The 25323-nt window shown below is 38.0% G+C and overlaps 1 protein-coding gene across 8 annotated transcripts in view; it reads left to right on the top strand.

Moving 5' to 3' along the window:
- The window catches only part of atp2b2 (ATPase plasma membrane Ca2+ transporting 2), a 93938-nt gene that overhangs the window by 48106 nt on the left and 20509 nt on the right, over positions 1–25323 (top strand). For 4 of the 8 annotated variants that reach the window (XM_026167719.2, XM_026167720.2, XM_026167725.2 and 1 more), the window contains 9 exons: positions 174–431; positions 864–989; positions 2916–3041; positions 3448–3480; positions 5358–5450; positions 7729–7770; positions 11294–11458; positions 14502–14716; positions 15130–15372. In XM_026167719.2, the coding sequence (XP_026023504.1) occupies positions 174–431; positions 864–989; positions 2916–3041; positions 3448–3480; positions 5358–5450; positions 7729–7770; positions 11294–11458; positions 14502–14716; positions 15130–15372 (1301 nt within the window). The remainder of the gene's footprint in view (positions 1–173; positions 432–863; positions 990–2915; positions 3042–3447; positions 3481–5357; positions 5451–7728; positions 7771–11293; positions 11459–14501; positions 14717–15129; positions 15373–25323) is intronic. The other 4 variants (XM_026167727.2, XM_026167728.2, XM_026167723.2 and 1 more) reach the window with 3 other exon arrangements.

Here is a 25323-nt window from a genome sequence, read left to right as displayed (position 1 = left end):
GTCTGTCTGTCTGTCTGTGTATATATATATATATATATATATATATATATATATATATATATATATTTACACACACACACACACATATATGTGTGTGTGTGTAAATATCTAATGTATCTAATATACTTTATTTGACTATGCTTCTCTTTTCTGTCACTGTTCTGAAATTGCAGCCTGTGGCGCAGCAGCAGGTGGAGTGGAAGATGAGGGTGAGGCAGATGCTGGCTGGATTGAGGGTGCCGCTATCCTGTTGTCTGTAGTGTGTGTGGTGCTGGTGACGGCCTTCAATGACTGGTCAAAGGAGAAGCAGTTTCGTGGGCTGCAGAGCCGCATTGAGCAGGAGCAGAAATTCCAGGTGGTCCGTGGTAGCCAGGTCATCCAGCTGCCTGTGGCTGACATAGTGGTGGGGGATATCGCACAGATCAAATATGGTAGGTGCAACAAAACTGTCAAGATTACAATAATTAATTATGATTATGAACCAAAACTAATCAAACTTCCTAGAATATTTTGATTAGTTTGGCTTCGTTGGACGTGCTTACTGGCTACCACAGTTGGCTCTGTGTAAAGTAATTTTCTAGGTTCATAAGCTGAAAATAGACGACAGCCTCATTTCCAAAAGGGGATTAAAGTTGTGAAGTCCACCTTAAGCAATTAAACATAGTTAAGCTACATTCACGCAATTAATTAGCTGCAGACTGACCCCATGCATGCTGAGCAACACATGCACATCTTCAAATTCCATAATGTGAGTGACAACTGTCAGTAATGCCTCACAATGGTGCAGAATAAATGTGGTTATCCTGAGTGAGCCTGTTTTTTTTAGTACTTAGAAAGCAACAAAGCCTCTTTCATTGTTACAGGTGATCTGCTTCCTGCTGATGGTGTGTTGATCCAGGGTAATGACCTGAAGATTGATGAGTCATCACTGACCGGAGAGTCTGACCACGTCAAGAAGTCTGCAGATAAGGACCCAATGCTGCTGTCTGGTATGGATTCAGTTTAGTGTAGTTTATGAATGTTATATAGTGTTTGTAACAGCCATTTTTCCCTGCATGTTGTTTGGAAAAACAAAACAACAAATAGACAAGTCTGGGGTTTTTTCTGCCAGTGACAGCTTGAAAAACATTGTTTTTAATCAAATGTTTCTCTTTACCCATTTTGCTTTTTGCTGCAGCAGAAACACAAGTGCGGTTCTTGGACTGCAGGATTATTAGAATTTAAGAATATTCCTGATAAGAGAAATGTGGGCTAATCGGATCATATTAGTATGTTTTGCTGCAGATAATTAGCTGTGTGACTTTTTGCTCCCTTCTTTAATTACCCTCGTATTCACCTACACCAACTTATTTTCCCCAAGGTTAATGATGTTCTGTGTGCAAATACAAGTCTGGCACATTATTAGTGTGTTAAACTTGTCACTCTAGCACATTTTATATGAAATGAAAGAGAGTTTAAATTATTACTCATGATTTTTGAAGGACTCTGTCTTTAAGATGTTTGAGATTTTTAATCCCTTTGACATATATAGTAATCCCCCATTTTTAGGTCAGTGAAGCCACTGATGTAAATTTGGAATCAATATGCACTTTTTCCTGGCTTCTCACTTTACTTGTGATCGATGAAAGCCAGCTTTGTGTTCTGGTTTGATTCTTGTTGCTTGTTAATATGTGTGATGTCACTGTCATGCATAAATGAGCAGAAGTGACAGAAGACCATAGGTGGCTGCACAGCATGGAGATTCAGAAAAGCATGTGGACAGTTCCTTAACAGCGACATGCCCATCATGTCTTATTACGTGAATCAAAGGTCTGACATCAGCTACACTGATATATAAGCCATTCTAAAGTAACAGTATAGGTAATGCAACAGGAGAGTGCTGTGTGACACAGCCTCCTTTAATCACAACAACCAATTTGCCATCCTGCTGTAATGCTAATCATCAATCACACCAGTGTTTTCCTCCTCCTGAATCCCTCCAACTGACCCAACACAAAATAAATAAATAAAAAATGTATCAGGCCAAAAGAAGAGACAAGCTGCAGCCTTGTGGTCCTGACTAACTTTACCACACATGATGCTTTCCTCTTACCCTTAACTAGATTTGAGCCCACTGGATATAATGAGAAGGATCAATCTTCAGTCAGGAAGCATGACACATCCGCTATGCAACATGTCACACCCTATACTGGCTAGTTATGAACATTAGATTAGAATGTTAAATAGAAGCAGGACATAATGTTACCCTCACCATAACCAAATGTAACCTTTAAAGCATGCCTTCACCTTGCTTGCTATCCAGTGCGTCAAGACTCCCATTTTACCCTACTGAGTGCACTGGTCACTGTTAACAGTCTAAGATAAGATAAGATAAGATAAGATAACCTTTATTAGTCCCACACGTGGGAAATTTGTTTTGTCACAGCAGGAAGTGACTAACTCTGAAAGAATAAAAAAAAATACCAAATGCCCAATCTGGACAGTTCCCAGTGGGTCTCAAGATTGCAGCATCAATCAACGTATTCCTCTTTTGCTCTCTATGCACTCTTCACATGGATACAGCTAAGCCCACTGTAACAAGATTAGCCAGTATTACTCTGTATATAAATGGAAGCCAGACAGCGTCTGCTCCTATAACCTTTCTCCTAGTCTACAGGTTCTGCATATTCATTGATAGATATGATTTTATTAAGATTGGGACATAACAAGATCAACTAACCTGTTTGTAAAGCGCTTTAATGTTATTGATTGAGCAAGTTAGTCGCATAAGTCTTTGTATTAGGAATGAGCTGTTATAGAAATTAACAGTCAACTTTTGCTAGAAAAGCTCTAAAAAGTAACAGAAGTGTTTATCTTTTTTTAAGTTACTGAAAGTATGCATATCTGTAATATAGAAACTGCTGCGCTTTCTTTAGGGACCCATGTGATGGAGGGCTCGGGCCGCATGGTGGTGACGGCTGTCGGTGTCAACTCTCAGACTGGAATCATCTTTACACTGCTGGGGGCTGGTGTGGAGGAAGAGGAGAAAAAGGAGAAGAAAGGTAAGATAATTTGATCCTTATATAATCTTCTCATATATAACCTGCTCCATACTCAGGAGTACTGAGTAATTTGCTTTTGTGTCAGTGTTGCCCAGCAACATACCCCTGAAAACAAGCTTTTCTCATTTCATTACCTTATGTTCTCAAAGTCTGTATACCTCATTGCACAATGTCAGTGTTTTAACTGTCTTTGTAAACAGAGGGGTTCTAAAGAATGAACTCACAAATGGACAAATGCCCACCTTTTGTAGGTGTTTGTAGTACAGTATTCAACACTAAGTGAATGTGTATAGATACTGTATGATATCAGTATTGGTGGCTCAGTAATCAGCTGCAGTATGCAGGTTCTGTGGGTTCAGGTGCATCATTGTCCTTACTCTCTTATCGTTCCAAATTTGCCTCGAAGGAGGGGCAGTGGAAGACGGACACCAGAATACAGGTAGAGTATCACCTTTCTCTGACCCCTGGAAGTGGTACAGTACTTGAACCTTTTGATCTTTAACCCCTAGTGCTTACCAGTAAACCACTGTTGCTAGACTACCCTTTTCTCTAACAAAGCAACCTTGCTTCTGTTAAACTCCTCACTTAAAAAGAGAAGCATCATAATCACAACACTGCATCTTTTTAAGTGTTGATAGATAACACATTTCACAATGCATAATCCTCTCCTCATATAACAGGCTCTGCACTCATCAGACTAACTAGCTAGCATCCAACATAAGCCCTGCTTCATAGACGTGTTGAATGCCATGAATAAGAACGGGCTTTCAGACTCATCTCATTGCTGTATTACAGAACAATGATATGAGAGCAATAGCCTTGTGGGTGCACAACACATGTACCAGCAGTAGGGTGTAAACTAGTTAGTACAAGCTTGTATAAGATGTACTCTTTTACATCTTAATATGTATATGTGCACAGTTTATCCTTTTAGTAGTGTCTTTGCTACCACTTCCGTATTTTCATTAAATTAAAAATAGCTTGCATGGAAACATGTAGTGATATTATAAAAAGGTAAAGATTTGTTAGATCATCCCTCCAGCTTAAATCTAATGCTGTGTGTCTTTTTAGTGTGATGTTTATAATAACTACAGTTCTTCAACAACAATACGGTTTTAGGTGCATTGCTGCTATAATATTCATTCATTTACTTTTTTGGTTTTTATATATCTAATTTGATTGGCTAAACCAGGGGGGGAAAAAGCTTCTATGATGATTCAAAATGAATAATAATTACTGATCAACAATGATAATTTGACAATTTCATGATCAAAATCATACCAAAATGTTGCCACACATTTGAATATCCTTTTGCATTTAATAATTGATTCACATTTGGTCTAAATAGTACAGCTCTGACAAAGTTAGGATTAAGACTTTTTAAAGAATCATATCTGCCAGATGTTGGATGAGATGGATCTGCTGTGAAAATTTGAGACCGGAATCACAGAAGTCCTGTGTTTTTAAATGAGATGATTGAAAAATTAAGTTATAATGAAACTGACAAACATTTATGCACCACGCTTTGTTTTAATTTTGCTGAAACCAAAAGGACACTAAAACATAATAAAAATTTCCCATGTTTATCATTTAAAAATAGCAACTATAACAACTATGGAAAATAACAGGAAAATGTTTCCTGTTAAAGATCATTAGTCTCTTCACTTAACTGGCTGGCACATGTGTGTTTCACTGGCTAATGAGGTGGATCCCTCTTATTTTTTGTTTAGTTTGGACTGGGGAGTTTGACTTTAGTTTTAATTTTAGCTCATTTGTTTAAATTTTTGGCTCAAATTAGGATTTTTGTTTTGCTAAATGATATTACACGAATAACATGGTTTTGATAATATTGCTAAAGGTTGGGGGCACAATTGACAATACATGAAATTTGATGGGTAAAATGCACAGAAACAAACAGGTGTCTAAATTTGTCTGACAACCGACTTACTTCTAGTGTAGCTGTGGTTTCATGTTTTATTTTATTGTTTCCCCCAATGTTATGTTCAGGTTTCATGTTTCATGTCCGTCCACTGTTATACTTGTCTTATTATTAACATTTGATAAACATCTTCTATCAAATCTAACATTAGCTAAATACATAATAATAATAAAAACATTTGCAAATGCATTTTTTTCCCCACACTAATCACACGGTCTTTACACGGTCTACATATGATGAATCTCTTAAATGTGCTATAACCATGTTATTTCTGTTCACTGTCTTGGGTGTGCACGTGTGTGGGTGTGTTTGTGTGTGGGCGTGCGTGTGTGTGTGTTTTTGTTCATTCATGTTTGGCCCTTATTGTTACTGGCTAGACTGCTCCCATCCCCCTATCCACCCCATCGCAACTATAGCCACGGATGGGGCTGCAGGCATTAATGCCCCTGGCAGTGCCAGCCTAATTAATGGTAGGTCGATAAAACCTCTGATCTCTGATCTCTCTCTTGTGACTTTTGACCCCTCCTACCTTCTTCATTCTCAAACTGCCTCCTCCTACCGTGGGTGCTCATCTTTTGTTTTTCTCTCTGTTGTTTTGTACCTTTTTCATATCCATGCTATCAGTGCATGCCATTATTATCTGTAGAAACTGTGTTTCTTGTTCTTCTCTATATGCTGTTGCTTGTCTTGTAAGAGTTTTAACGAATATAGCCATCATGGACACATTTCTAATGTTTTTCCTCTGCATGAATCTTTAAATCAAGACTAAAATAAATAAAAGTCCCCAGGTCCATGGGTCTCTATAATGTTGAAAAGCAAGGAAGATCTTTTGAGCGTTTTTATATTGTCAGGGATAACAAGAATAACATTAAAAGTGACTTCATTCCGTTTCTTGCTCAGAATCTGGTAAGAAAAAGGCATATAACATATAACCCCTGCAGTGTTGTTGCTACATATGAGTTTTTGAACGATTAGGCCAGGATTTACAAGGCACTTTTTTATTTTCAGACATAGACACACTAGTCTTTTCCCTATTTTATAGTCTAACTGACCTCTTAGCAATAATATGGTGAATCTGGATAGTTTCCACATTTGAAACCCTTTCTTTATATTCTACTCTTATTTTCCGTCATAGTTCAAATTTGATTTAATTGTTGAGATTTGAAAAAAAAAAAAAAAACACAGGTTGATGACTGATGGAAAAATCTTATAGTAGGTCCAACCCCCTTTAGTCTGATGTCCCCTGAGGTCGCTTAGTGAAAATCCTCTATTTCTGTGTTAGCTGGACACAGTGCAAAATGATTAACTTCATTGTGGCACTGGGTTCTCTCTTATCTGTTTCCCCTTGGAGAGCAGCCCCAGTGTGTTTGTACCCAAGGCAGGAGTGGTAAGATTTGTGCTGTAATGGTGACCTTGTGCTATCCTGGGCTGGAACAAAGCAATTTGTCATCTTCAGCTTTATTGTGACTCCGGGGAAACTGGCTAAAGTGGAAGTGAAGGTGAAATGAACCAGCTCTGGTCTGATGGTCTTACAGCTCTACCTGAACAATTTGTGACATTTATGTACAAATCCCTGAAAGACAGATTTGGTCAACTTTCTGGCCTGCCTTCCACCGACTCCAAAAATAATGGGATCAAAGCTGCAGTACAAAATAAAATGCTTCTTCTTTTTTTGGCACACTGTGTATCTATTTTGTTTGAAAGTGCAAGACGCTTTACTAGATGCTTAGTCTTATCTTTCACCGGCTGCAAAATAACATATATTTTTACTTCTAACAAGGTCTTTCACAGCTCAATTAGACTACCCCCAAGTTGACTGTATAACTTAAAACAGCACTGTGCGATTAAAGTGCACATTTAAATTAAGTTAACTCCTTTTGAGAAGAATCCAACAGCATAATAAATTCATTGTCTCCAAACTTATTTCAGTTTTCTTCCAGTTGTTCTTATGTAACTTCACCATGTGGGAGGCTTTCCCTTCAGGCTCTCTCTTTCTCCCTCTGTATTGTTCACATTTCCAGTCTGCTTCCCTTTAAGTGTGTGATCGTGTGATCTTGCATGCCTGAACTTTCCTCTTATGCATGCTGTCTCTTGTTTCTGTGTACTGTACGTGTGCTTTTGGTGTACCCTCTCTCACTGTCAGTGTTTGGTGTAATGCCTTATCTGCTGTTTGTCTTATATCTCATTTGATAACCCGACAATTTGATTCATGTTGTTGCTAATGTTGCGTGGAATTGCCTGTGCTCACAGTGTGAGTATGTCATTCAAAACAATACAAAGAAAATGAAGAGATTTTTTAAAAAGTGCTATTTTAAATGTGAATTTTACATCACACTTAATATACTTTGAAGAATTTCTTTCTTTCTTTTTTAATTTAGAAAGGCCCATTAATTGATTTTAATTACCTAATTAATTTCTTATGCAATGAAATAAAGTGTATCAAAACAATGGTTTCTCCCATTTTGTAGTAGTCTACACAGCAGTATGTCAGTGATCTGTTAGAATAACCCGTTTAGTACGTTTTAGTCTTTCTAACTCCTTGTCAGCTGTTGTAGCTACTAGTTGCATCACTTGCTTATCACAAGCCTTTCTATGTGACTGTCACAGAGATGTATTAAAAGTCATTTTCCTGTCTCCCTGTTTGTGAATTTTGGTTCTCATTGTTTGTGCTGTCTCTGTGGTGATAATTTGTTGACCTGTCTGCCTTGGTTATTTTTGTTGTTGTTGTCTTGTATGTCTCCATCATAGGTAAAATGCAAGATGGCAATATGGAGAGCAACCAGATTAAAGGTAACCAAACCATATCTTTCACTCTCTCCTCTTCCTCCCCCTCCTCCTCCTTCCTTTTCCTCTTCTCATCTCTTCCCTTTTATGGTGTGTAGCGTAAGCTCTGGGTCAAATGCAGGTTACTTTATTTTTATCAGCCCAGATTGTTCTTAATAATGGTCTCTTTAAGCGTTGTGCAGTGCTAATTCAGACTGGATTCTGCTCATTTTTGTGACTGAAGTCTATTGCAGGCTGAAGCCAATCCCAGACACTGTATGTGTTGGAAGGAATTAGACCTTTTATTTGACCCAGGTTTTACCCACAGTCAAATTATGTTAGACATCCCGCTCTTTCCCACTGTCTGTCACTGCTGTGTCGTCCCTGGTCTGTTGTTCTGTTCTTCTTGTTGTTTTGTTGGCTCATCTTGGTCTTTCTGAGAAAATAGCAACCTGTCCCTCAACTATCCCCTGTCAGCCTTAGCCAAGTCGCCTTTTATCCAGGGACACCGACAAGTGTCCTCTCTATAATAAAGTTTTCCTTACAGAATTTGATTTAAATTGGTGTCAGATTAAAGGGATCCTCTTTCATTTTTATTTATTGTTTGGTCTCTGTAGGGGTGTGGGTAATGCTGATTTATATTATATCAGGTTAGACTTTGGAAAGAAAGCACATAACACAAACACCATAGGGATTTCTTCAAATAGTGTAATGTGGCTGACAGTCACAAACCACTAGGCAATTAATTTCTCGAAAATATTAAACAAAAAACAAGCTGCTACTGCTCTCAGATTTTTCATACAAAGGTTTCATTAGAGGTATGTTAACCTTAGCTCTGCTGATTGATTTAGTAATGATGTAGTAGCTGCTTGTCACATGCTTATTTGATGATGTCAATAAAGGTGTGACAACATATAAACTTTGTTAATCTTTCCATAAATATAGGAAATATGTGGAAAATAACTCAAAGAAGACTGTTTCATGAGTAAACAAGAAGCATTCAGAGAGTACAAACCAATGCCAAGCCAGCTCACACGAGGCGGTATCCATGTTTAAGAAAGCAGTCTTTTATTTTACATATATTCTATTTGCTTTCTTTGTTCTTTTTAAACTTACTTCAAGAAGTTTGTAGTGCAGTAAAAATAATGTACTTTGGGCAATTCTTAATCTTAATATGACATTTAGAATCCCAATATAACAGTATAATTTAAGGCAGTAAGATTTTAAGCATATTTTTAAAGATCAAAGACATTTTATGAAAGATTGACCTTTTTTGACCTTGAAGATGAGGTCGGGGGTCCTGGAGTATTGTGATTTTAGAATCCTCATATATCATTCCTTATATGGTGTCAATGAAAACAATGGCAGTAATTTATTAGCTCTTCATAGGATTATTGTCACTTTGACCTTTAGATCAATCTATTGACCTTGAAGTAAAGGTCAGAGGTGAAATGTGACATGATTTATTAAATCTTGATATGGTGCTTTCTACATGTTGATATACTGTACACACCACACTTTTAAGAGTCATAGTTTCTAAGTTATAATGTTTTTAGTCAATTTTCGACCAATAAATCATTAAGTTGACCTTGAAGATTTTGGTGGATGTAAGCCAAATTGTAATGGATTGTTAACATGACCTTACTCTACACCCCTTAATGTAATGTAAGCATTTATTAGTGAAGGCGATGTGTATAGTATATACTATTTTATGCTTCTTGACAATATGGGTATCTGCAAGCCTTGATTTCATGGCAAATATAATAAAAGCATGGTTATATAGAATAATAGACACAAGCTGAAGAAAATCCCTATCTTCAAAGAATAGGCACAAATTAATACTTTCCTATAGTAAAACTGTGGGGTGTGGTATGATTACGATGATAATTATTGCTAGAACGCTATTTAAAGAACAAACAGTCTCTTTCAGAAGATGGACTTTAGTCAAGAGTGTTTTAATTTTAAGTAATGCTCTTCTCCTGAATCCACCTGGATACGGGCGATATACTCTGTCTTGTGTCGAGGGGGTGAAAAAAACAAAATGCGCAACCGGAGAGTATGACAAATGCTCAACATTAAAAGGTTTTTCATGACCATCAAACAAATGCCTCATTGTGATTGGGAAACTGGGCTGAAATGATTCTTGGTAATGGCTTACATTAACAGAGAGGTTCACTTAATGTGTCTTTTCAAGGGGAGAGCACAAGAGATGGGGTAAGGTAATCGTGGACTGGTTTTACTGCCTAAGAGGTCCCCCCCCCCACACGTACACAGACACACACAGAGGACTTTGCATTTATCAAATCATAAAATTTCATAACGTACATAAAATATCAAATACACTTTAAGTGGGAGTAGAAATTGCATATATATATTTTACATGGGCCAAAATATGTCTTAGACAACAGTCTTTAACAGCCCCTTTGAGTTGAATTCATTTTACTTTCACTGTGTTATCTTTGTGTTCCAGTCTACTCCATATGCATTATTTCAGTTAAATGTATAGTCCTACTGATTATACTGTCTTACGTGATTATTAAAAACACACTTTTCAAAATTTCAGATACGTTAACTGATTATTTTGCTAGAAAAGACCCTTTTTTCACTGGGTTTCAACACTACTGCCAACTATCATGAGTTTGAACATTACTCAACTGATTAGGCCCAAGATATATTTCTGGCAATCAAGTTCATCATATCACTAGGAGCTTGTCTACAAATTGTTCTCAGTGGGGGGGAAAAAGAAAACACAATTAAAGACTTGAGCAGTTTTATGCCCATTTTGTAGATAAAAGCCTAATACACTGATTTTGAATTGTTCACATTACCTGAAACAACAACCCAAATATCAGCAATTACAATTCATCCTGAGAAACAATGACTGTAATATCTGAAAATAAGTTTTTCTATCATTTAATGAAGCGATCAAAAATTACGATTTTAGATTTAAGTCATTTTGTTTGCATGGTGTGAAGGCAAAGACTTGAATTAAACCTTCAGTGAGTTTTACGCTAAAAAGAAGATATTTACTTCTCATGTTTATGTAGTTTATCTTTTACTTTTTTCTTGACTTCAAATTGTGCTCTTCCTCACTATTATTTTGTATTTTTATATACAGTACAGGAAGTGTAATTTTCACATGGTATAAATGATCCTGAAATGATCAGCAGACTTCTAAATACTCTGAAGGTCTAGATTTTAAGATAGTTAATGTATGAATAATTTACGGTAAATATGTTTTTTTGATGAACGATGGGAAGAATAAGTGTGTCTCTTATACTATGTTATATGCTATAAAAGTGCAACATGTTTTAGTTTTCTTACACATCATACAGTAAGATGGTCAGAGCCAAGCAAAATGTCATTGGATGTAGTTATTTTTTCTTGGTTTTAAGTCTAAACTGTTTGCCTGTGCCGAATGGTACTGGTGCGAGTAGCACACCTGGGTGTTAAGTGAAGTCCCTCTTCCTCCTCATTTTATTGGTCTAATCTCCTTATCTAACACTGGTGCTGTCTGTTTTTTGTTGTTTTTTTATTGTTGTGTTTACAGTGAAGAAGCAGGATGGAGCAGCTGCCATGGAGATGCAGCCTCTAAAGAGTGCTGAAGGCGGAGAGGCTGATGAGAAAGAGAGGAAGAAAGTGTCAGCTCCGAAGAAAGAGAAGTCTGTGCTGCAAGGGAAGCTGACCAAACTGGCTGTCCAGATTGGCAAAGCAGGTACAACAAATTGCACACAGACAAGTCTATCATTCAGTCACGCAGATAGATCCGGGGAAAAAAGAGGCACTAAACCATCATCCTGTCCATCAAAGTTGCACAGATAAGACTGCTTTTTATTTGTTTGAAGCAATCAAAGGAGTTTAGAAGAAACCTAAGGTATCTGAATTACAGAGCTCTGGAAGAGTGTGTTCAGTGTTTTGTTTTGTTTTTCCCCTCTGCCCTTGAGAAACTGCTGAATCATTGTACTAGTAGAAACAGAGATTTTGTCATGCTGGTCGCCCAGTTTTGCAATGTTACGCACAATATCATAAAATGTTGTTTCTAATATAATTTAGGGTAGGGTTTAGGCCACTGAGGAGCTGATGTGAGGCACATTTGCAGCATGTGAGTCCTTTCAAATGAAGGTAACACATCGAGAAAACAGGACCAGTGTGAATATCGTAATTTGCTTTTCTTAATCTGCCGCGTTTTCTCAGAAATCTTTAACCTTTAGTGCACCAAATAATACCTGTTTTTAAATAACTGTTTGATTTTTCTCCCAGACATTCATATACCACGACAGGCCTGCTTGGGTAACAAGTGACTGCATAAATGTTTTAGTTCCAGCTTCATCAAAATAAGTGAGATTTCCCTTTACACAATCAGCTCACTATATTGGGCCAGCCATTTTGAGTAGGGATTCAAATCTGTTACTGCCTGCAGTGCAAAGGTAATCCACAAGTGGGCAGATTGTTGGGAAGTATTAATTATGTTGATAACATACAGGCCTCGAAAGCTTGAGTGTACAAATGGTGCTTCTGTCCTTAAAAGCTGTTTAGGAAGTTAAGTAAACAGAGCTTCCAGTGTGCTCTAGTTCTTATTTCTCCTTGTAAAGAGTTGAAGGTTTACAGCTTCAAGAAGTCCCTGTTTCTACAGTGTGCTGTTACATCAAACTGTTGGCCTGAGTGATGGAATGAGGACACTGTGTCAGAACAGTGAAATACCAAGGATGGATTAGCATACAAGCAGTGCTTGTAAGATCATGTGGCATATTGGGGAAAATACTGGAACTTCAGCATCTGTGTGTCTTAAAAAGCCACACCCAAAATGTAGCTATTAGCTGTCCTCCTTTAACAAGCTGAGAAAGAATAAAGACTGCAAATAGTTGCTTTTATTAACATTTAACTTTCATAATTAGATAGTTATGGCCATTAAAACATGCCCAAAGTTTATAATAATGAGATAAGCATGTAAACATATATAAATATGTGAGCCAAATGCACAGCCTTCAGTACATAGAAAATGATCCAATGCTCTTTATTATGTTTGCGACAAGCTGCCCCAAAACTGTGGTTTTCTTGATCAATTTATGTATATGTTCTTGCATGACAAGCACCATATAATTAGTATTTTAATGTACTCCAACATACAAACAGTCAACTATGCATGGAGATATACAGTTCTCAGGAATACAGTTTTACCAGCTATGATACCATCAATGTTTCTGACAGCATACATTTTCCACTTCAGTAAGCTTTTCAGCACATGCCTATTAAAAGGGGCTCGTTTTGATAAAGATATATTAGATGTATCAGTCATGAAAATATTATGTCAGCCCAAGCAGGCAATGAGGACAAACGGTGTACCAAATGGAGTCATCCAACTGTTTTTATTTATTTCATTAAATGTTTATGCTGACAAACAGGGCATACCACGCCTCAGTATGATTCCCAGTATTGACCAATCATAAGTAAATGTTCTTTTAGGAATGGGGGAATTAAAGAACCAGTAGCCAAGGCTAGGCTGGAGGGCTGAAGGGCTGAAGGGATCCACAACACTTAAAAAATGTTCTCAACCCTCATAAATATGAAGCAATAAGTTTGAGTAAAATGCAACTGAAATATATAAAGTTAAAGGTTTATTTATTCGTATAACTGTCATTATGGAAAATTCCATTTTCATTAAGGGAAATATGTTTGGTATAACATCAGTGTTTACCAGTCAAGTTAATTTATTTTGACCAGATTTGACCAAATTAAAATTATTGTTTTACATTTTACTCATGTAACTAAATTGCATGGAGATTTTTCATGCAATCAAATTACTTAAAGTCAGCATTTTCAGCATAAATATTTCTGAGTGTAAGCAGCATGAAATGCTGTAATTGCAATATAGACTTTTTTTTAAAACTGTGACTCAGCTGAGTTAGTGTACCAGAATAAAAAAAAAGTTTATTAAAGTTGGAAAAATTACAACTCCTACAACATAATTACGTTCCCCTCCCATAGGTGCATGAATGAAATCCATCTCCATTATTCAGTTAGGTTTAAGTTACAGCTTTTTCCTACCCTAGCTTTTTTGTTTTTTGAACATTTATCATCTTGCAGTTCCTGCATTCAGGTAATTCATCTTAACCAGCATATTTATCATTTCAGTTTTTTTCAGCAGCAGGCAGTTTAAAGTAATAAAAATGTCATAGATTTTGGAACCACCCTTTTAGTTCCTGGCAATAACAGCTTGTCAGATCTGGCAATAAGGTGCTTTGGCTGTCAAACCTGTGTTTCACTATGTGTTTGCCACACAGAGTTTAGCTTAACAGTGATTACTGAGTGAAAATTGAGCACTGGAAAAGGGAGGGTAGCTTGCTCACCTAGCTAGACCTCACTGATCAGTCAGAGTTTTCCTGACACTGATACACATTAATATAACATATATTATTCCTTTGATAAATTATTTTATCTATGAATTTAGTCAACTCAGATTTTAGGCAACTCACAGCAACAACACACTGAGTTAAGTCCCGTGTGTGGCCATTCTCTGTGGAGTCATCATAAAGCGCTTGGCACTAGGAAGGACTTGAGCTGCTCACTACATGCCGCACTGATGGATCGAGTAAGCAAACTGAGTAACCGGATTTGCCCACAGTCATCAGTAAAGTGTAGAAAAGCGATTCTCTGCTTAGACTCCTGTATCAAACTGTTCCCCTCTATAGTTTTGTTTGATTACATGCCTCACTTTGCCATTCCTTTCCTCAGCTAATACTCGCCGTACTTTTCACCAGGTTTGCTCATGTCAGCCATTACAGTCATCATCCTGGTCCTGTACTTTGCCATTGACAACTTTGTGATGCAGAAGCACCCTTGGATGCCTGAGTGCACTCCTATCTACATCCAGTACTTTGTCAAGTTCTTCATCATTGGTGTAACTGTTTTGGTGGTGGCTGTCCCAGAGGGACTGCCGCTGGCTGTCACCATCTCCTTGGCTTATTCTGTTAAGGTAAGGTAACTTTTAAGCATTGTAAGACTCCATGGTCTCACATTTGTCATTAATAGATTTGTTATGTAGTTAGATATTGTTGTTTTTCTTTGTCTTTGCATATGCAAATGTGTGCACCTTTCACAGAGATGAGACTTGCATGCATACTTGAGGATTCAGGGCAATTAATTCTCCCAGCTGTGTTAATGTGCTTATTTTATTCACAGCGGCAAATATGTAAATAATTCAATTAAGTCTGACTGTGCAAAGAATTACATTTTTTTTGAATGACATGAATCAAATTAAAATGTTATATGTACCGACATGTACGGTGGCCATTTTTGCCACTGAAAGTTAAGCAGTGTGAGGCTCGGGATAGGCACTTTATTGAAAAAAAATACTTTAAAATGGACCACATTGTTTTCTACCAACAGAAAATGATGAAAGACAACAACCTGGTGCGTCACTTGGATGCATGTGAAACAATGGGCAACGCTACAGCCATCTGTTCTGACAAGACAGGCACGCTAACCACCAACCGCATGACAGCTGTGCAGTTATACGTTGGTGATGTACATTACAAAGAGATACCAGATCCTGGAGTCCTGCCACCCAAGTCATTGGATTTACTTGTCAATTCCATCTCAATTAACAGCGCCTATACCACAAAGATACTGGTAAGTCTTAGAGAACACAGTTAATGTATAAGTATAAAGTTAAGTGAATATTTGAATAACTTATCTGTCACTTTTATATACCAATTCATGCTTGATGCTCTCCGTGAACCAATATTTGGGCTATTCTACTGTACTACACTCAGAGAAGATAAACCTATATTATCCTGGGTTAGCTTCTTAGATTTCTGCTTACTCTGTGTAAACAGTGACACCATATGATGGGAGCAACCCTGAAACAGCGAGACAGCTCTGCAGTGCTTTCTTTTTGGCTAAGCAGGCAGGCAGTGTCCTTGGCTGCTGCTTTAGATTCATTAGGCATTCACTCAACTTGTCACCTTGAGAACGGTTGTGTAATTTTGTCTTATCTGATATTCAGAGCATAGCAGACTGTAATTGAATCCAATCTGTCTAAGTGCTGGAGATGTTCTCCTGTCTATAGTGAATGCAGCAAGGAGACATTTTCTCTAAGCCAATTAGACCTGCATTCAATAAGAAATACATAGATATATGGAGAAACACACTCATGCTGTTTCGTATTCTAATCACAGAAAATGTGACTAGTCTGCATGGAAATCTTGTCCAGGACACAGGTCTGAAACATTATTTGCATGATAAAGCGCTTGGTTAAACAATCTAAAAGCAATGATTGCCAAGATTAGCATGTCTTCAGCCTGTTGGAACAACATGCCTGAATAATCCATTTCCTGGCATGTAGACTCACCTGCACACAGACACACACACACACACACACACACACACACACACACACACACACACACACACACACACACACACACACACACACACACTGTTTGTGCCGATCTATTTGTCACCATCCTTGTAAACTCCTGTAGAGTCTATTCATTGATGGTTGACCAACTGACAAATGCCCTTATGGAACAGTGAGCTGAGCAATTAGGACATCTATGAACGAAGAATCCAACAGATTTCACTTCCTACCTTTCAAGGCACAAATACTGTGCTTTCACTTTCGGAGACATTGTAAGTGCAGGGACATGGGTACTGAATGGAAATGAGAGAATTTTGCAACATTAAAGCTAGTGTTTGTCCTTCCCCTGCTACCCAAAGAACCGATCAAAAACTGAACCAGTAAACATATGTGGCAGTCATGTTTTTGATCACGTGAACACACAATGGAGTTTCATTATTAAATTAAAGATGAAGGTAGGTGTACTAATGGGAGTTATAGCATTTGTTCAAGTGATTAAGCACAGATGCTGCCTGGCTGTACTAAGGATTTACTCAATAATGAGCCTTTAATGCTGTGAAACTTTAGGTATAAACCTTAGAGGGGGGGAAAATGTTTTTAAAAACTTATTTTAGAGTATAGTTTCTACATGTGCATTTTTCTGTCTCTTAGAGCATTGATAATAAATGGTTATCTCTCTTACAATTTATTTAGATAGCTCTAAAAAACTGCGTAGATCTTTTGCAAAGATAGCTTTGAGTGCAAAACATGCTACCAGAATGATTTTGGTTGGTCACCTGTGTCTACTATCATTTCAACTTTTCATTTTTTTTATTTGTAAAATTTACTGATAGACAGTAGATTGAATTCAGTCATTTTTGCCATACAATTACCCTTCTTATCATAATGCCAAGTAGTACAGAGATCTGCTTGTGTCCCTTTAATACTAGTTTACAGTATTGAACTATATTGCCAAAAGTATTCACTCATCCATCCAAGTTGTTGAATTCAGGTGATACAATCACTTCCATGGTCACAGGTGTATAAAACCAATCACCTGGCCATGCAGACTGCTTCTACAAAGTGAAGGAATGGGTCGCACTCAGTATATCAGTGAATTCCAGCATGTTACTGTGATGGGATGCCACCTGAGCAACAAGTCTAGGCATTAAATTTCCTCGCTACTAAATAGTCAGCTGTTAGTGGCATTATAACAAAGTGGAGGAGATTGGGAATGACAGTGACCCAACCATGAAGTGGTAGACCATGTAAAATGGATCAGTGGATGGTCACCAACTTTCTGCAGAGTCAGTCACTACAAACCTTCAAACCTCATGTAGCCTTCAGATTAGCTCAAGAACATTGCGTAGAGAGCTTTATGGAATGTGTTTCCATGGCGAGAAGCTGCATCCAAGCCTCACATCATCAAGCCCAATGCAAAGGGTCTGGTGGGATTGGTTCTCTGGAGTGACGAATCAAGTTTCTCTGTCTGGTAATACTACAGATGTGTCTGGGTTTGGCAGTTGCCAGAAGAGCAGTACTTGTCTGACGGCATTGTTCCAAGTATAAAGTTTGGTGGAGAGGGGATTATGGTGTGGGGATGTTTTTCAGGAGATGGGGTCGACCCCTTAGTTCCAGAGATCATCTTAAAGTTTCAGCATACCAAGATATTTTGGACAATTTCATCCTCCAACTTATTATTGGGAACAGTTTGAGGAAGGTCCCTTCCTGTTTCAACACCAGTTCACAAAGCAAGGTCCATAAAGACATAGAGGAGCAAGTTTGGCCAGCGCAAAGTCTTGACCTCAACCCCATAAAGCACCTTTGGGATTTGAGACAGCGAGCCAGGCCTTCTTATCCAACATCACTGTCTGACCTCACAAATGCTCTTCTGGAAAAATGATCAAAAATTCCCATAAATGCACTCTGAAACCTTGTGGAAATCCTTCCCAGAAGAGTTGAAGTTGTTATAGCAGCAAAGGGTGGGCCAACATTATATTAAATCCTACAGAGTAAGAATGAGATGTCACTCGTGTGCAAATGGCAAATGAATATTTCTTTTTTGTCACAGCCACAGGCTGCATTTCAATCTGCACTCAGTATATAAATGGTCCTTTGATTTGCTCAGTAAGTATTACATTTCCACATTAACTCCACTTCTCAAATACCAAATAATGATACTGCATTTGACCAGGACCCAAACCTGTGTTGTAATTAAGACCACTTAAACGTAATCTAAGCAGGCTTGAGACTGAGTTAGACTGAATCAAAATCAGGTCATTTCCAATTTTAAGCACTGTAAAGTTTTTGACATTGTTAACTGTTTGTTTGTGTGTGTGTGTTTTTTTATAATCACTGTCAAATGTAATGGAGCTTTAGTTTTAGAAAAACTTTCAATTACATAGGAACAGGACATTCTTGTGGTTCCAGTTTAATACTGTGTGTTCTGAACAGATTACGGTTTGTTTTCTTTCAGCGCAAACTGATGAGGTAAATTAGTCCAAACCTGTCAATATTTGCTAGAATTGTGATTACCACTCTGAAAAAAAAACCATGATTAATTAAAAGCCCTCACATGAGAGGATTGCATATTTTCTCATAGCTTTGCATATAACTACAATTTAGGATGAGTATACTTGATACATTGTGGAAGATGCACTAGTGGGTCATGCAAATTACAGTACAGTAAATGGGCAAGAAAGGCCAAAGCAGGCAGACCAGACAAAAAATCAAACAAACTTAAGAGGAGACTGAGACCTCAATCCTGTCACAGTAACTAAGAGGGGGGGGGGGGGAACAGCAAGTCTTCAAATGCGGGTGAATATTTCTTGTCACATACAGTAGTAAACAATGAGAGTGAGGTTGACTTAGTTTCCTTTTCCCACAGCATATTTCTACTAAGATGTACCACAGTTACAAGATGTTATCCCTTAGAAAAATCTGGAGAAATGCTTTGCAGCATTAGATCAGGCTATTGTACTTCTATAGCTGCTTAGCTCAATGGAATTAAGCACTGGCAGAGCACAGCTTATACACTGGGGATTAAGCAGTACATTTACTTCTTTCCAGATCTTTTCATTCGCAAGACGTGACCTCACGCATTGAAAGATAAATTAAACTTAATGATACTAACTTACATACCTTTAAGTTCGTAACTTGCCAGCTTGTGTAACTACAGGATCGTCTGTCTGCCTACAACTTACTGTAGCTAAGACTACATTTATACATCTATATCTTTATGTAGACTTAGATAAATGCACGGTATATAAATGTACAATTATAGTACAGAATATAACATATAAATAGTATAAAAATAACATATGTTGTGTTATTTGAGAATGAATAAAAGGAAAGATAAAGTATGGTGTGAAGTACAATGTAATTAAGGAATGAAGTGAATTCACAAAGCAAGATACAGCAGGAAGCTTTTCTGAGGAATATTTAGTCCATCCTTCTTTGCCTCCCCCAGCCGCCCCCACTCCCTCAGCACCACTCCAGGCCTGCAGTATGCTGGCTGGTGTGTTCTTATATAAGAGGCCAATCCTGTGGGAAGCCAGGATAGCTATGGAAGTCTTTGATGGCCACCACACAAAGGCAAAGAGGCAGGCTTTGATACTCATATCAGTCCCCCTATTGCCTCTCTGGCGTCATAATACAGCCACTGGTATAGCTCTGGTTCGTCTGTCAGCACATACAGATTGCTGTATAAAGTGGAAAAACCTCTTACTCAAGGGAGGAAGTTCGTACGCACTTACACAATGAAACCCTGCACATGGACAGTCGCACATGCTCATTGATCTGGCTTGCATTCATGTTTTCAAAGTATTCATTAATGCATACTGTAAATACATCTTGGTTGCCTTGGATGTCTCTTGCGGGCAATGACATCAATACACAAACGTCATTTCCAAGAACATGCATCATCCCTAGTGGCAATACCTGCAAAGGACTGGAATTTTCTTTTTGTCCTTTACCTTTTGTTCTTTTAGTTTTTCATTAGGTGTTTGAAATATTAACATAGTCTGTAATGTACAGGAAGGCTGTGTGTAGACACTTGTGAAGGGGCATACATATATATGACACACACATCTGTCATTTCAGGGATAGTGACATTGTAGGAGGTATTGAGATCACAGGTGTTTATTCGCGCAGCACAGTGGTGTGTGTTTAGCATGGTTGTGTGAGTGTCCTGGGAGCTCAGTTTCATGTAGCTTCAACCACCTGCTCAGGTCATTATTCCGGTCAGGGACAAGAGAGGTAGATAATGCTCCCGTACAAACAAAAAGAGGACAGAAATAAAACTCTGAAGTATATGTTGGAGAACAAATGTCACGTAAAAGGGTTGGCAATGTTCCTATAAATTTATTCAACAGAATGTGTCTGCTGATTTGTAGATTTTAGAAAAACAATATTCAGTTTATGTCTACTTGTCGCTCTACAACAAACAGTTTGTAATTAAAATGAACTTTCTTCTTCTTGTTCTCTAGTAAGTGGTGATATCTTGATATAATTAGCTGTTGCTCACAGTACTTGTGTCATCTGGACATTGCATGCTTGCATGCTTGTTTGCGCAAAAGGAAGGGAGAGTATTTTGGATGTCTTTAGCTTGAAGCACCCAGCCTCTTATGTTTGGAATATTTTGGGAAACTGAGAAGACAGATACACAGCACAACTATGGCCAACAGACTTCTCTTCTCTTCTCTTCTCTTCTCTTCTCTTCTCTTCTCTTCTCTTCTCTTCTCTTCTCTTCTCTTCTCTTCTCTTCTCTTCTCTTCTCTTCTCTTCTCTTCTCTTCTCTTCTCTTCTCTTCTCTTCTCAGCATTTACTTGACAGTGCTGCTGAGATGACAGTGACGGGATTTGTCATCACATTAGAATGACAGTGTTTTGATGTTTCACGGGCATGGCACTGTATTTCTATGTCACTTTACATAATATATTTAATTTTAGTTTTTAGGAGAGCAGCATCAATTGAATACTTAGAAGAGTCAAACGTAAGGCAAATTGCAGTAAAACCAATGATATTTTATCAAGTTGCATCAATTTGTATAGTAATTGTTGTATAATATATAGCAGTAACAACAACAACATACCACGGTTTACTTGCCAAAAAGACGGCCAGATATCCCGTGTGAATCATGAATATTTTTTTGTATTTGTTACAGCATGTTGACAAAGAATTTTGCCAGTGATTCGACTGAAACAATCTAATTAATAAACTGCCAATCACTCATCAAAGCCAATGCCCGGGGTAATACAAGAGTCCATATTTGGAATGTTATCAGTCTGAGAAACACATGATTGAAACACACGATTGCATGTGCATCAACAGAAATCAAACTATGTCAAGGCAAATTTCAGGGCACAATTACCTGTTAATATTCAATTCAATTTTATTTATATAGCACCAAATCGCAACAGCCATCACCTCAAGGCACTTCATATTGTAAGGTAAAGACCCTGTGGCTACAATGTAGCTTGCCATCGCCAGAGTGTGAATGTGTGTGTGAATGTGTGTGTGAATGGGTGAATGACTGAATGTAGTGTAAAGCGCTTTGGGGTCCTTAGGGACTAGAAAAGCGCTATACAAATGCAGGCCATTTACAATAATGCAGAGAAAACCCAAACAATCAGATGTTCCCCAATGAGCAAGTACTTGGCGACAGTGGGAAGGAAAACTCCCTTTTAACAGGAAGAAACTGTTAAGAACCAGGTTTAGGGAGGGGCAGCCATCTGCGACAACTGGTTCTGGGTAAGGGGAGGAAGAGAGGACAAAAGAGACTGTGGAAGAAGGCACACTGTTCATTATTATTATTATTAGTTGTAGTAGTATCGGTTTTATTAGTATTGGTGGTGGGTGTAGGGTCAGTAGTAAAGTATATTTACTAGATGCTGATTCTGTGTATTATGACTGCCTTGTGCTTTTGCAGTAGTCAGAAATCTGCAGTAGAGAGGCAAGTAAAGAATATAATGAGACGGAGAAACGAATATGGAGAGAGGGGGATTCAATATGTAGAGAAGAGGCAGTGAAATGCAAAGTAAGGATACATGCAAATCAGGATGGAAAAAGAAAGGGAAACACAAGAGAAAAGACACTCGCGTGACAAGTGTCCTCATCATGCCCTGGAAGACTGTGTTACTGCCCCCCCAGCACTCCTCCAGGCCTTAGCCCAGTTGGCTGTTAGAGTCATGCAGCGAGCAAGGATATCATCTACTCCTACATGCAAAGAGAAAAGAAAAAAAGAAAAGAGAAAAAAGAAGGCATGGGCTGAGGAGGTGGAGCACCTTGTAAGAGACTGGGACAGCATAAAATGAGAACAGAAAGTCATCCAAAACAACAAAGCAGGATAGGACTAGAGTGTGAATAAAAAATGGGGGGTCGGTGAAATAAAGGCGGTGTAACTAAAGTAGGAAAAGATTGCAGAGAGAGCATGATAAGGGAGTTGGAAGGAGCAGGAGGGCTGGATTAAGGAGAGCCCCAGGTGGAAAAGGAAGTAAAGTTGCCAGCACTCCCTCTGGCATATGTCCTTGCCTGCAGGAACACCCAAGGACTAGGGAGAGGGCAGCTGGTCGTTAGCCATGTCCAGGCCAGGGTGTGCCAACAGTTGTCTCGTCATGCCAACACTGGGCATCCCATGCCAGAAAGCGTCCTTGTTCGTAGAAACCGACGTCAAGCTAAACCTCTGCGGAATCTCTGAGAATACAAGGCAGCGGTGTTTGTGGCTGTCTTCTGTTTATTATCTGTTTACTCACTGCTTTTCCTGCTGTCTTGTTTTGTTATTGAGGTAGCTGTAAATTCCTTTTATTCTCCGCAATACTCTTCTGCTGGAACAGGAGTTGTGCCAGTAGCTAAGCTGAAGTTGAAATAGCTGTCATTTAAATTAACAAACATGGTTAAGTATTTACTGCTCTAATATACTGTATTTGGATTGATGGATGGATGGGTGGATGGACTATGAAGGCAGCCATTACACAACATTTAAATGGAGTAGTGACTGTTTTCTGTATGATTTAGTTGATCTAAAAGTTACCATTTATTTTTTATACACTGTGCGTTTCTCATTTTGGTCATTTTGTTCAGTCATTTTCATTTTAGAGGTTTAACTTGATTTGGTCTTCTGGCTGGGAGCCTATTCTACCAAACACTTAGCAGACAGGGCAGATGAGGCCATTTGTTCCATCTCCTCATTTGCCAATGACAGGCAGTGTCTTCCTGATGTAATCATTGGTCATTAGAAAAAGGCATTAATTCTGTTATTTACCATAAACTCTGTATAAAGTATTTATGCTCTTGTCTGTGTCTGTGAGACATACAGCTAGATAAAAACCAGATATGTCAAATTACTAGGTGAGGATGGGCCAGTCTTCTGATTGGGTTTTAATGATTAATGAGATTTTAGACGACTTTTTCAGCTGGGTCCACTGGCTCTCAACAGCTGCAAGGATAAGTAAAAAAAAATGCCTCAGCCTGAATTAATCAATATCCAATATTCGATAGTCAAGAAGGTCAGAAATATTGAGCTCAAAATATGAGCCTCTAAAGCAAATATTGATAGCAGATACAGTGCTTAAAACAAATTTATTAGGACCCCTGCCATAAAAACGAGACAACACAAATGTTTTAAAAATCTGTCAAAAACTGAAAATGACTGAATTCACATTTTTTATACCCAAATTTGAGCTGGCACAAGAAGTCAGAAATTAATTCAACCATTAAAACAAATTTTTATATGCAAGTAAATGACTGTAATTTGGCATCTTAATCAAACAATAATAATGTGTTTTTGTGTGTTGATTAAAAGGCTTGCACGTGCTGGTGGGTTAACCGTTACAGAAACAAAAAAATTGATTTTGGTAATCATTTTAGTACCAATTCTGATAGCGGCAGTGGCATAAATTTTTTAAAAGCATTTGATGTGATAAAGGTAAATTCTAGTCAGTTGTTTAGCCTAAAATCACAAATTTACCTTAAATTATTTCAAAACCTGCAAATCAACCTCTTTATTTAGACTTCTGTTTAGATAAGGAAATCCATTAACATATCCAATTCAGGGTTGTGGTTGGGCTGCAGCCTGCCCAGGTCACATTTACACCAATTTCAAATCACCAGTTAATCTAACATGCATATCCTTGGATTGTGGGAGAAAACAGAGTATCCTGAGTCAGACCCCAGTTGGTGGATTGAAACTCAGGACCTTCTTGCTGGGAGTCACCGGTGCTATTTCGCAGCACCACCATGCTGTTTCACATAAGGAAGAACTGGTGAAACGAGGAAAGTGCCCTCCTAGTATTTTCACTCCACATACTTTTCTCTTCTTAGGCCTTTTGTGCATCATTAACCTTAAAAAGGATATCAAAGCAGTTAATCAGAATTCTATCAAAGCCTCGTTAGCATGTGGACAGCTTTAAATGGAGTGCATCGTCAACGTTATTAACTATAGTGCCAACACAGAATCTTTATGAACACGCTGTGACAAGGACCAAGTGAAGAAAACAGTAATAAAGGCAAATACAAATCGTCAAAATGCCAAGCTGTCCTTTGAAATCTAATCCCGGCCGCAGGCTTGTTTAACGCAGAACAGCCTGCAGTCAATCTATTTTGGAGCAAATAGCTCAAGCTGAAGGTGTCTGCTGATCAAGCAACCAAGGTAGAAGCATTATTTTCAATGCGGTTGCTACATGCTGCTGTGTGTGCGTGCGTGTAAGAAGACAGTGTACCCGACAAGCTGTTCTGTAGCAGTGAGTGTAGGTGTCAAACATACTGTAGGTACTATGTAGCAAAAATTCCGGGGAGACTAGCTGTCAGCTCAGTGCCAGCTAATAGGGATCCAAAATGAACTGTATTCCCAGATATGATTAACTGTGTTTTTCAACATGTATACAGCCAATATAATTTATTACCACAAAATTATTATTTACCTTTACTTTTTTTCTTAGTCAATTGAAACAGCGAAATAAAGTAAAATTTAAAAAATGAGTTGCAACTACTATGATAATCTATTTGTCTGACTTCTTTCTAGAAAATCAGTGATACAGTAAATAGTCATTTTTCATTATTTCCTAACATTATCTGAGCACACTATTTTTTTAAGAGTGAAGGTTAACAGCTTTTTAATTTAGTTTTATGTTTTTATATTTTAGTCAAATGTAAATAGGGTTGAGAGGATGTGCAGATTTGAAGAGGCGTGTTATGAATAATAACAGCATGGATCGCTCCTGAGATGTGTCTGAACATATGAGTCT

The sequence above is a fragment of the Astatotilapia calliptera genome, chromosome 5, assembly GCF_964374335.1.
Source record: "Astatotilapia calliptera chromosome 5, fAstCal68.1, whole genome shotgun sequence".
Taxonomy (NCBI): domain Eukaryota; kingdom Metazoa; phylum Chordata; class Actinopteri; order Cichliformes; family Cichlidae; genus Astatotilapia; species Astatotilapia calliptera.
Note: the sequence above shows the minus strand (reverse complement) of the source record. Positions and strands in the feature narration are given on the sequence as shown.